Source organism: Sparassis crispa (assembly GCF_003851025.1).
Source record: "Sparassis crispa DNA, contig_000003F, whole genome shotgun sequence".
Lineage (NCBI taxonomy): Eukaryota > Fungi > Basidiomycota > Agaricomycetes > Polyporales > Sparassidaceae > Sparassis > Sparassis crispa.
The window spans coordinates 1,107,177-1,119,239 of NW_020939750.1; the positions used below are offsets into that span (position 1 = coordinate 1,107,177).

Sequence of the window (12,063 nt, forward strand, 5' to 3'; positions counted from 1 at the left end):
TGTTTTCTCCGCAGAAATATGTTTTGTATCGATTGGCAGACACTAGGACTTACATTTGATTCTGTGATACTGATAAAGTAATATTACACCAGACAAATAGAAAGTTATACATGACACATGACTGCAAAACCGATAGTACAGATGACCTCGAATACTAAAAGAGTGAGTGAAGGATACATATCATCACGAAGTCGTCAAGGGTCATCACAACAACACCGAACCATCCTCTCTCACTGGGTCCACACAGTCACAGTCGACTGGAGCCCGTTCACGTTCTGGCTCTCGGGGATGACTCCCGCGCCGTTCACGCTCAGCTGGTATGTCACACCGACCGTCGCCAGGCTGTAGATGCTGATCGACGACGCGGAGTCGATGTTGACGAGCTGACTTTGGCATGTCGATCCAGTCAAGCAGCTCTGGCTGTAATTCTGGAAGAAGCTGTAGAATCCGGCTCCTAAAGTACACGAGAGATCAGAAATAGCTGTGCTCAGTTACATGAGACGCGTACCGAACAGGATGATGTCGCTTGATGATGACACGCTCAGCGCCCATGCTGAAGTCAGGCCAGAGGGAAATGACGGATCGTCATAGGCACTGTTGATTGAGAAGGGAGTGGGTACTGCTGGGACGGGTTGGTAGTACGGCTACAACGCATTTCCTGTCAGACCATATGATTTCGACAAGCAGTAAGTGTAACATTCACCGTCTCTGTTTGTGCCAGACCAATGTAATGATTCTGGGCACCCGCGAGGTTGTATTGGTAGAGCGTATGGTGCTCAGCTGGTGATATTACACTGAGAGACACTCAATTTTTTCTTGGTCTACAACTCACAAGCTGCGTTAAGGAAAAACAAGGCGTTTAGTCCTGATTTTTCCTTGCTAAAAGGTACTCACAAGTTCCAATCAACCACACCGGTCCAGCAGACTGGGAGAGAATGCCCCGTCCGCTGAAGATGGTGAGTTGCGAGGTACCATCACCGTCCAGGTCATGATCCGCTAGCCATACCCAAGTACCCTGGAAAACGGCACGGTAAGAATCACGACAGACAGCTCTATAATAGGACCACTAACTTCAAGATAGGCGTTAGAACTGGGCGTCAGATGCAGGGCGAGGAACGCCGCGAAGCATGAAGTTGAGTCTGATCCGGACGGGCAAGTCGCCGCCTCCAGGTTCGTGCCGGCAGCTGTGCACCGAAGAAGGTCAAATGTGGCCAAATACCGGTGCAAAGGAATATGAATGACCTCCTCCAAGCCTATGGCAGATAAAATCAATAAAAATCCGATGGCTGCAAATAAGAACGAACGTACCGGATGTGAGAGTCCCACATCGCAGCGCCGCCCTGGGTAGGAGAGTTCATATTCCATTCCACGACGATGGCCCCGGGAGCTGTCGCCGATCACGTGAGATCCGCGATACTTCTTCTCCCGCGAGAAAGACGTACCAGGGCCCTGGGTAGCGAACACGATATCCGAGATCTCCATGATGCCGGACGAGCCAGACTCACCGACGCGTACCATTACCGTCGGGCTGTTCTGGTTCTGGAATGCGGACCCGCCACCCATGATGACGCTCCACGCTTCGCCGACCATCTGAGTACCTGCGGGGATGGTCAGAGTGTTCGTGATCAGGTATGTGCCTGCATCAAAGAAGACAATGGCGCAGCCGGTATACTGTTGGCGGGGGAAGGCATAGACGCATCAGGACAAAGTATCCGCGGAAGGAAAAAGCCGACTAACCTCGTTCAGGATATTTTGCAGAGCCGTCGTGTCATCCGTGACACCGTCGCCCTTGGCACCGTTGCTCTTGACGCTGACAAACTGGCTGACCGCATAGTCCTCGTACCTGAATATTGGGCGCTCCATCAGTAGTCGTCCATCCACGGCTACGGAAAATAATATTTACTGCGGATGCACTCTCCCGAATATTCTCCCCGCGCTATTCAGCAGGGTCCCAGATTTGCTGGGCGCAGCAATATTGCCCTGCTCGAACGAGAAGCTGCTGCTCGTGCCCGAGTAGACGTTGCCCCGGCCCCAGCTGGTGATCGTCGTCGTGCCACCGGCGAGGACGACCGCGCCTCCAACGATGCCGACAGCCGTGGGCACATCGGTGAGCTGGCAGTTGTTCAACACGAGCGAGCCAGCGAGGGAGGTAGTCGCGACCGAGGACCGCACGAAGATAGGCGTATTGGTGACGACCGCGTCTATGATCGCCTCGCCGCCGACAGTCTGCACAGAGGCATGATCAGGGGAAGGAACTGAAAACACTGGAAGCGCGTGTCTGACCTGCGTAGATTGCGTGGTACCGCCTGTTTCGAGGTCAAATCCCACCTGGCAGTTGTTGACTAATTATCCATATTAGCAGAAGTTGAAAAGCCATAATTCACGCATGCTTACTATTAACGCCTTGGAAGGTCCAACCTGCATGGGAAATAGCGGTCAGTAGAGGCCTATCTTTAGACAAAGACGAGACATCCTGACCCCAATTCCAAATCCCGTAAACCGCTGAGTAGCAATACACGTCAATCTCGATGCCAAGCAATTTTCCAGGATGATCTCACAGGTGTTGACATTGTTGAAGGTCACGTTGCGGACTGTAAATCTGATGGAGCGCCGCGGAAGAACTTAAGATTCCTTCAAATGAGCACAGACAGAATACTCACTGTTGGTTCCCGACCCACATGCCATATTTGCCTGTTGATCTGAACTCAGTGGCTGCCTGAGTCTGTCGGAGCCGACGGGAGCTTACCTCCATTGAACACGAGATCTAGCAATGACGAAATCGTCAGAAGACTCGTTTAGATGAACTAGAGAAGAGCATACCGCCCATGAAGCCGCCACTACCGTTCTCCATCCAGATACCTAGCAAACACGATGAATGCCAACATCGAACCACTCACGATGTGATCACATACCTTGATGTGAGTTCCCTGAGGCGGTGCTCATCTCGAAGACGATGTTCATGAGCGAGGTGGCCTGAGCTACTTGCCAGTGGATACCGGTGGCAGATGTGGACGCGGGCATTTGAGTGAGGTTGATGACGAAGTTGCGCACGCTGCGGAAGAAGTTATTCTGGTTGGTGTACCATTGCGCGCCGCCGCCATTCGCGATGTACGGATCCGCATCTAATCAATAACATCGGGCATGATGACCACATGTCCATGAACATCTAGGAGAGAACTGACCTATGACAGCCATGCCGCTGAACCCGGACGAGGCCAAGAGAGTCGGAGGTACCCTCGCATCTCCGATGAGTACCGTGTAGTAGTATGCACTGCATCGAACAACGATCAGAAATACCGACCAGAGACCAGGATCCGGATGTACGTACATGATTGGGGTCGATATCAGATAAGTGCTGTAGAAATTCAAACGGACGGCGTAAGGTGCAGTCAATCACGTGGATGGTGCAGCATACCCTTGAGGGAAGAACACGATGGCTGGCGTAACGGTGGAAGAGGGACATGAACCTCCACCACATCTGCTTCCTGAAGAGATCGCATTACTGGCATAGAATGCGTGGTCAACGGTGTTTGATATGGAAGCACTAAATAGACAAACTTGATAGCGGCGGTGTCGTCCGTCACGCCATCGCCAACGGCCCCGAAGTCCTTGACGTTACGGAAAACCTGGTAGGAGCTAGGATCCGGGTTGAAAGGAGAGGTGCCCTGGTGCGTAATGTCCTGCAACCAGTATGGGGCTCCTGGTGCAGCGGTCCCACCGCCAAGCGGAGTGGAACATGCGGTCCCCAGTGCAGAGGCAAGCGGAAGCGATGCTAAGAAGCTGTAAGCAAGCAGCATGAAACTCGCCAACATGACGGGGTAACGAGGCGGGGGATTGCAGCAACCGTAGGATCGCAGACATAATTATATAGTAAACATGAGGGGGAGGCACGGTCCACCATTGGACCCGAAGAAATATTTGCTGCAAACTCAACTGAGGAAACAGGACGATTGGTCGCGTGTGTCTCGGAGGAAGGACATAGACGTGATGATGGCCTACCCGTATCCCGTTGCGTCTGTCCAATGTGCGGTAAGTTGACCCGCATGCTACTCTGGCCTCGACCAGGACTTGTGACAGGTTTGGTAGAATGCATGACAGCAAATGATAGGCGGTGTGAACGGAACGGAGAAGTAGCAGCTGATACGTTTGTCTGCGACAAAACGGAAGAGTACTAAGTATACTGATGCAATATCGGAGACGCGCCTTTCACTCCCTCGCAACAAGAAATACCCGTTCCTGATTGGGACCAAAGCCGGAATATACCTCCCTCCCGTGGCAATATTCAGCATCCCACGAGTTTGCAGTGAAATACCTCATTTGCAAATATCTTGCTTGCAAAACCGAAGCGGAGGTGAGGACACAGACTTGGTATATTCCATTCAAACGCCGGCAGGACTGGGTGAGTACAAAATTAAGCACCAGGTACGATATACGGAACGCCAAATTAGAGATTGATCTCAAACGCGAGCCACGTGGATTTCAGTCAGATGACTTGCGTACCTCCATTCCACCAATCCTGAGTAGCATCCTAGGTCAACCGTTCGAATGCGACTCTCAAGGTCATTTACAACTCATCGACTACAGGAGGACCACCGTACGAAATTTCCCAGATGAATGTTCTCCACTATCGAATTGTGGAGATGTCCTGACACTCGGAATGTTATGGCATTATGATTCACTTATCTGAGTCGAAGTTCTTTCCAAGCCAACAGGTGATCATCATAACGCGTACGCTGCTTGCGTCTTTCTCTCAACTCTGGCTGCAATATACAACCACATGGCCCCGTCTCACATGATAACGTCCCTGCGGGCGTTTCTCTGGCGACAGACTGGAATTGAGCCAGTATGCGGTCATCCTCAAGCGCTGCGTCTGAAATTCGCTTGGTAGATCCACCTCAACAGGCCGTCGACCCACATCGATGGAGCGATATCGGAGTAATGGGCCTTTGACGTTTGCCCTTGGAGCTATTACCGTTGGTAAAAAAAACCATGGTAACTGCGATATCCAATATACACCGCAATATTAGATTCGAGCGCGCGCTGGTCTTCGTGATGCTTCCAGATAGCGAGGGAAAGTCCTGCTGCGGTCGCCGACAGCCCCAACGCGCCAGTGGAGCTCCGTTCATACAAGCTGGGAAGAGCCAGCTTCGTTTGACCACGAGGACCAGAGGAAGGGGCAAGCACAAGGATGACCTGGGCTTTTGTCTCTTGACCGGTCCGTGCCTCAAAGGACGGCGCACGAGCCCACAAAACCTTCACTTGGAACGCAAGTCGAGCATTCTGCCGCATCTTCGTCCTATGGAGTACGCTTTGTCAGGCGCGTTCGTTTTTAATCGTGATCACCTTGTCTGTGGGCTCATGACGCTCGCTGTGCGCATGACAAGGTGCCATGCTCTACGCGCCAAGCGTACAGAATAGAGGTGCTCACCTGGTGCGCTCGTCGTTGTACTCATTAATGGCAGAACGCCAACATCTGACCGTGCTCTGTAATCACGATGGGCCCGACACAGCGCCCAAAGCCATATCGGCGCTGTGCACAGGAAACTTTCAGGATGCTCTCCAGGCTCGGCGGAGGAGGCAAGTCTTCAGTCGCAGTATCCTTCATCGGGAAACAGAAAGTGAGACAGACATGTGACTCGGAAGGAGCAAAAGACGAAACATGTAATGCTCACCGAGCGACGGCGGCCAGAACGTTCTGATGCACAGAGTATCTTGCGTTCCTCCCAAGATTTGCATGTCTTTCTTCTACAGGTACGTCTGATAGCTTCCACAAGGTCGTCGCCAAAAATTTCCACACCTAGGTATCCGCATGCCACAAAATCCATAACACGTTTATGCGCAACAAAGACGAGCTGAAGCGACCACAACGGACGCGAACGCCGAGTGCAGACCAACACGATCATGCAAGAAGAAATACCATTTCCCGAATCCCGATCGACGCAGGGCTTCCTCTCGCAGGAAGCCCAACCCCATCTTCACATCCCGCTCGAGCTAGCAACCAAGAATCCGAAGGACGAGAGCTGTGCTCACTGTCTAATAGGCTCAACGCAAAATTACCATCTTCCACCAGTACTAGTCTCCTTGCGCGCATGCCACTTTAGCTATATGGGCTCGGCCAGGGGCATTGAAGAATTTCAGAATTTCCTCGTACGCACGGGCTGATCTGTACAGGGGCACTGCTGCTGAGCTAGAGGCTTCTCCACGAATCCAGTACTGATGGCCTACCAGAAAGGCGCGCGGACGTGCACGCGCGGATCGCATCGATCCTCGTCATGAGGAATGCTCCCTCACGCTCGGAGACCACCTGGACGCGGCGCACATGGTCGGACGGTCAGCAGTGCTCGCGGGAGAGAGCGCATCGGAAGACGCGACGCCATTGTAAATGCCAAGTGACGCTCGGAGGACGCATCTGAGGCCCTCTAGTCCGGCAGCATCCCCCCAGCATTCATCCGGGCCCGCTGGCGGTACGGTCAAGGTCGGCCGGCGCGTATCGCAGTGCCATGGGATGCTGCTTCGACTTCCTGGAGGTTCTTCGGAGGTCCAGGCAGAGCTTATGTGGTACGGCAGCCAGGGAGAAGTGGAATGTGCCCGCGCGCGCCTCGAGGGCGATACATTGGCGCAAAGTGCAAAATCACGCAGGCACCGTATGACCAGTCGACCACATACATGTGTTTCCTACGAGAAGGATGAATGATGCAGTCAGGTCGTGATACTCGGTCCTTCGTTCAATGAGCAGAGAGAGCAAAATCGGGACGATCAGAAGCGAATCACGTGCATCTTCATGGGTGTAAGTAGGTGGACACTGTCACTAGTAATCTTCGTGCGTCAGGATATCCGTGTCTGACGCCTGCTTCCTACATTTGAGGGCTGCAGACTTCGGGTCGGGAGCCTAATAAGATCTGCAACATAGACCGTATGCCCTGAGGCTTCTAGCATTCGAATAAGCGCGAGAAGTGAGCCATCATGCTATGGGACAAAATTAGACGGGGTGTGCATATTTTACTCACCGATAGTCGTTTACTTATCGTGTCCTGATATCCGGGCCTCGCTGTAATTATTGAACAATTGCAGTCATCGATGGCGGACCCGAGATGCATCCTCGCACGGCCGACGGTGTAGTACTATAGTCAGTAATTTTAGACAGAGAATTAGCCTGGGCAAGGTGGACTCGCTAGGGTGAGGAAACGTTCGGTACGACGGATCCGAGGGTCGCACCCGACCTGCTGTGATACCAATTCTGTGTGAGCAATTCTGTGTGAGAAGCACATGGGTGACCGAATGATAGCCACGTACCAACTCGTTGTCTCGCCCTGACACTGTTAGTCAACTGCCGCCGTATATAGCGGATGAGATGCGTGGTAGATAGTATAGCAATTATTGTGTCAGTGATATAGAACGAAGGATTAGGGCAAAAATACAACAGGCCTAGAGAAAGCAGACAGTGCCGTGAGAGAACATTCGGTACGACAGACTCCGAAGATTAAACGTACTTGAAATATATGAATGGGAGAAGTTTATCAGCCGAAGATAATGAACGTCCTTCAAATATACGAATGCGAGAAGTTTAACACAAGACGATAACCGTCTCCTTCATACCGACAACCATGGTTGTCCGCATGGAAAGACTGCATCAACGCGGGGTAGCAATTCCATGGGTACAGCAGCAAAGACGTGGGAAAACTGTGCCAGCCTAGGAAAACGAGTGGATGAAGCTTGACGGCACCTACATATCCGACGTAGCGGCTTGGAAAGCGAGGCTGTCGAGAAATCGCCGTGCGGCATCAGTGAGCGTAAGTACTCAAGTACTCACCATTATTGAGGCGCATCATGAAAGGAAGCGAACGTTGAGCACACCAAGTCTAATCGTATGCAGAGAACTCCCAAATTTTCAGTATATAACTAGACTCGGTACGCTCTCATTTACATAGCTTGACTTTGGCTCCACTCTGACGACCGTGTACGTAAGACCGATGTTCCTATAGCGTTTTTTGACGGGCAGTGCAACCCACGATGACTAGTATGAAGTTGAAAGCATCAGCGTTTTTGAGACAGTTCGCTGTGGACTGACATGCTCTTATCATCCGTCCATTCTGCAGGAGTCCGCAGCGTCCAATCGATATGCAGTCACTAAGTTTGGGGTGGCCTGCGCAGAAATTCTGGGGCTCTTAGGCCCCTGCAATATTTGCTAACGTTTCGACTCGAGTGCACCAAAGTATTTTTGTCGTGACCTAAGTATGGATCCTGCGAATCCCGCGCGGCAGTTCCGGCGAGTCCGGATGTACGCCACAGCTCTGCAGTGAGCGCCGACAGACGGCTCACACAGAGCGTCGCACACGTTGCCACACGACGGCGACCAGGATTCAGACATGGACTGATGATCACTGGTCAGTGGCGGCGTGCGTGTTTGCAACACTGGGCAGGTGCACAGACGGTGCTGAAAGAGAAAAGACGAGGTCCTCGCCCGGAAAGAGGTCTTACAATGTTATGTACATGGCTGATCATGAGCGCTCCGCGACGAAGAGGGTGAGAAGGAAGGTGCCGAGGAGGGGATCCGAGAGATGCCGAGGAGCCGGCCGGTTGTACCAAAATTAGCGATGTTAGCCTTTTGCTAAAGATAAGTCTGTTTCGCGTGCTGCAGTCTTGGTTCTCCCGGTGCTCTCTCGCCTCGTCGGTCTCTCTCTCTCGCCCTCTGCTCACGCTCGTTCTCTCCGTCGCCCCTCCCCGTCCGCGACGTTATACCTCCTCATACCCAACGCCCGGCCGTTCCTGACTTGGCACCCATCGCGTGAGTCTTCCGATGTCATTCGACGGTGATTGGCGTCTCATGACCGTTTCTTATAAATACCGTCCTCAATTTGACTGTCGAAACTTTTCCGCCCCCTGGTCCCACCTGTATAACTTGCTAACTCCACGCTCCTTCTCTCCCCAGACTCGCGGCATGTCGCAACCATACGACCGCCTTCCTTTAGCCAACCGTGCCACATACAATGAGCCGCTTTCCACACGAGACCGGCCCCCTCGTTCGCGCGCTCCAGAAATGGAACCATTGCAGGCTGACCGTCCCTTCAGCCCTGCCCGTGCAACATTCATGGGGCCCGCTCTACATGAATACGGCTCGTCCTCCAGACAGTCTCTTGCTTCCGTAGAAACTGCACCCTCCATACCCACAGAAGATTACCCATCTGTATATGCTCTCGACCCAAATCAACGCAACAGCGACCAAGCATCCAGTTTCTACGCGTATAACTACCATGACGAACCACAATCCATCGACTATTTCGCCTCCGTTCCACCAACTCTGGAGAGCAAGCCTCCCGGGATGATCAGCACTCCTTACTTGAACGAGAAACGCGGAGTCTACGCGTCTCCCCGCTCTCTGACGAAGCGGAAAGCAATCATTATCGTCTCCCTCGTCGCGCTGGCGATTGTGATTATCGTGGTCGTCGTAGCCGTGTACTTTGGTGTCGTCAAGCACAATTCGTCCAAGTCAGACGCCGCTACGGGCATTTCGAGCGGGAGCTCCAAGACGTCATCCTCAGCAGCGCCTGTTTCCAGTAGCAGTGGCGCTGCATCCAAGGGCTCGTTGGTCGTGACCGGTGGTGATGGTAGCAAAGTTACTACATCCGATGGTTCGACCTTCACCTACCAGAACTCGTTCGGCGGATATTGGTATTATGACCCGACAAATCCTATGGCCAACTATGCGCGAGCACAGTCATGGACTCCCGCTCTGAATGAGTCATTCAACTATGGTGTTGATCAAATTCGAGGGTAGGTTGCATCATTCCTTTCTCTTGTTCTCACTCAACTCACCCTTCCTCAGAGTCAACCTCGGCGGTTGGCTGGTAACAGAACCCGTGAGTGATTTTTCTAACAGTTGTATCGTAGTTTTACCGACCTTTCCTCTTCTTTAGTTCATGTGAGTAGTCTCTAGGCGTGCTGTGAAGCTGCCATTTAATAGACTATGTAGTGTTCCCGCCCTGTACCAGAAGTATCTTAATGCTTCGACAGTTGCAGTCGACGAATGGACTCTTAGCGAAAACATGGCCAGCGACACTGCCAGCGGAGGTCTGCAACAACTAGAAGATCATTACGCCACCTTCGTTGTCAGTAGTTCTCCATTTATTTTAACTTTGGTACTGATTCGCTCTTTCCCTCAGACAGAGCAGGACTTCGCTGAGATTGCCGGTGCTGGTCTCAACTATATTCGTATACCTCTTCCCTACTGGGCTATCGAGACCCGCACGGGTGAACCGTTCCTGGCTAAGGTGTCCTGGACGTATGTATTCAATACTACCTTTGGTGGATTTTGAATTGATCTTCATGCCCTATCTTAGCTATTTCCTGAAGGCAATCGAGTGGGCGCGCAAGTATGGTCTGCGTATTAACCTGGACTTCCATTCGCTGCCAGGCAGCCAAAACGGCTGGAACCACTCTGGCAAACTCGGCAGTATCAACGTGCTCAACGGCCCCATGGGCCTCGCTAATGCGCAGCGGTCGCTGGATTACATCCGCATCATCGCCGAGTTCATCTCGCAGCCGGAATACAGCCCTGTGGTCGCCATGTTTGGCGTCACCAACGAGCCTGTCGGCAGCACCATCGGCTTCCAGAACTTGGCCAGCTAGTGGGTGTTCTAAAACGCGCTTCGTGGGGCGATGCTGACGAATTGCTACCCACAGCTATGTGCAAGCATATGCGCTCGTGCGTGAGGCGAGTGGCATCGGTGCAGGCAACGGCCCCTTCATTTCGTTCCATGAAGGCTTCTTCGGCCTCGAGCAATGGGTTGGCTTCCTGCCAAACTCGGACCGCACATCTCTCGACATCCACCCGTACATCTGCTTCGACGGGCAGTCTGCCGCAAACTACAGTCAGCAACTTACAGTGCCATGCTCGACGTGGGCCGCGAACCAGAATAACTCGATGAGCGCTTTCGGGCTGACGACCGCGGGCGAATTCAGCAACGCGATCAACGACTGCGGCCTGTGGGTTAACGGCGTCAACCTCGGCACGCGATACGAGGGTACGTACACGGGATCGTGGCCCGTGATCGGCAGCTGCACCCCGTGGACGGACTGGCAGAACTGGGATGAGCCGATGAAGGAATCTATCAAGCAGTGGGCGCTGGAGAGTATGGACGCTCTGCAGGTGCGCTTCGCTTCGTTGCTGCGCTCTCCACTCATGACGCTTGTGCTGACATGCGTGTGACCTAGAACTATTTCTTCTGGACGTGGAAGATCGGCAATTCGTCCACGACGGGCGTCGTCGAGTCACCGCAGTGGTCATACCAACTCGGCCTGCAGAACGGGTGGATGCCCACGGACCCCAGGCAGGCGGATGGACTGTGCTCGCCCACCACACCCTTCGACGGCACCCTGGAGTCCTGGCAGACCGGTGGCGCCAATGCGGGACAGGTGCCCGCGACCGCGACGGCCTCGTATCCCTGGCCGCCGAGCGCTATCAGCAACTCGGGCTACTCAACGCTCGTCAAGGCCTTCCCGTCGTACACACCGACGGGCACGATGGTTACGCTGCCGCCGCCCACGATGACCGCAAGCGGGACAAGCGTGAGCGTCGGGGATGGCTGGACGAACCCGTCAGACACCGCGATGATGAACGTCGCTATCGCGTCATGCAGCTACCTCAACCCTTGGGTGGGGCCGACCGCCCCGCCGTCGCCGCTGTGCTCATAGGACAGCAGGCGCTAACCGATGTGCACGACCACCCATCTCTGATGCTTCTGAAGTCTCATTATTCGAGTATTTTTGTGGCGCACTTGTTAGCGTCTCTGATCTTGCATGGACTCGTTCGGACATCTGCACTTGGACGTTGGCCTTGGCCGCCGCGTACGGTAGACCCTTTTATACTCGTATCATATAGTTTTGCATCGCATTTGTTAGGGTTATATCAAAGTTAGGGCAGAATGTAGACACGAATACCATGGTTCAAGTTGCGCTAGCTATTAGTATAATAAAAGTTGATTGGTATCATGAGCTACGCGCAGGATGAGACGGGAGGCGAAGGCGAGGAATCCACTGCCTCAAATTTTAGACGTGCCTCCCGAA

At 53.1% G+C, this 12,063-nt stretch overlaps 4 protein-coding genes across 4 annotated transcripts; 3 read left to right on the plus strand and 1 right to left on the minus strand.

The window, feature by feature from the left end:
• Positions 1-230: 230 nt before the first annotated feature.
• On the minus strand, positions 231-4,093 carry SCP_0404330 (Glucan 1,3-beta-glucosidase; the record flags this gene model as incomplete). Its single annotated transcript, XM_027757167.1, has 23 exons — positions 231-454; positions 509-644; positions 704-780; positions 895-1,015; positions 1,072-1,184; positions 1,243-1,253; positions 1,309-1,387; positions 1,443-1,671; positions 1,738-1,843; positions 1,904-2,226; positions 2,284-2,342; positions 2,395-2,418; positions 2,479-2,502; positions 2,559-2,599; positions 2,661-2,691; positions 2,747-2,764; positions 2,821-2,859; positions 2,913-3,122; positions 3,183-3,271; positions 3,329-3,355; positions 3,416-3,502; positions 3,559-3,772; positions 4,000-4,093. The coding sequence occupies 23 exons, from the start codon at positions 4,091-4,093 to the stop codon at positions 231-233; spliced, it is 2,376 nt and encodes a 791-aa protein (XP_027612968.1).
• Positions 4,094-4,989: 896 nt separating this feature from the next.
• On the plus strand, positions 4,990-5,418 carry SCP_0404340 (hypothetical protein; the record flags this gene model as incomplete). Its single annotated transcript, XM_027757168.1, has 1 exon — positions 4,990-5,418. The coding sequence occupies one exon, from the start codon at positions 4,990-4,992 to the stop codon at positions 5,416-5,418; it is 429 nt and encodes a 142-aa protein (XP_027612969.1).
• A 964-nt stretch (positions 5,419-6,382) lies between these two features.
• On the plus strand, positions 6,383-6,694 carry SCP_0404350 (hypothetical protein; the record flags this gene model as incomplete). The annotated part of the gene is made up of 1 exon (XM_027757169.1): positions 6,383-6,694. The coding sequence occupies one exon, from the start codon at positions 6,383-6,385 to the stop codon at positions 6,692-6,694; it is 312 nt and encodes a 103-aa protein (XP_027612970.1).
• Positions 6,695-8,938: 2,244 nt separating this feature from the next.
• SCP_0404360 (Probable glucan 1,3-beta-glucosidase) lies at positions 8,939-11,691 on the plus strand (the record flags this gene model as incomplete). The annotated part of the gene is made up of 8 exons (XM_027757170.1): positions 8,939-9,771; positions 9,824-9,857; positions 9,915-9,919; positions 9,971-10,106; positions 10,161-10,279; positions 10,338-10,625; positions 10,681-11,146; positions 11,212-11,691. 8 exons carry the CDS (start codon positions 8,939-8,941, stop codon positions 11,689-11,691), a joined length of 2,361 nt encoding a protein of 786 aa, XP_027612971.1.
• Positions 11,692-12,063: the final 372 nt, after the last annotated feature.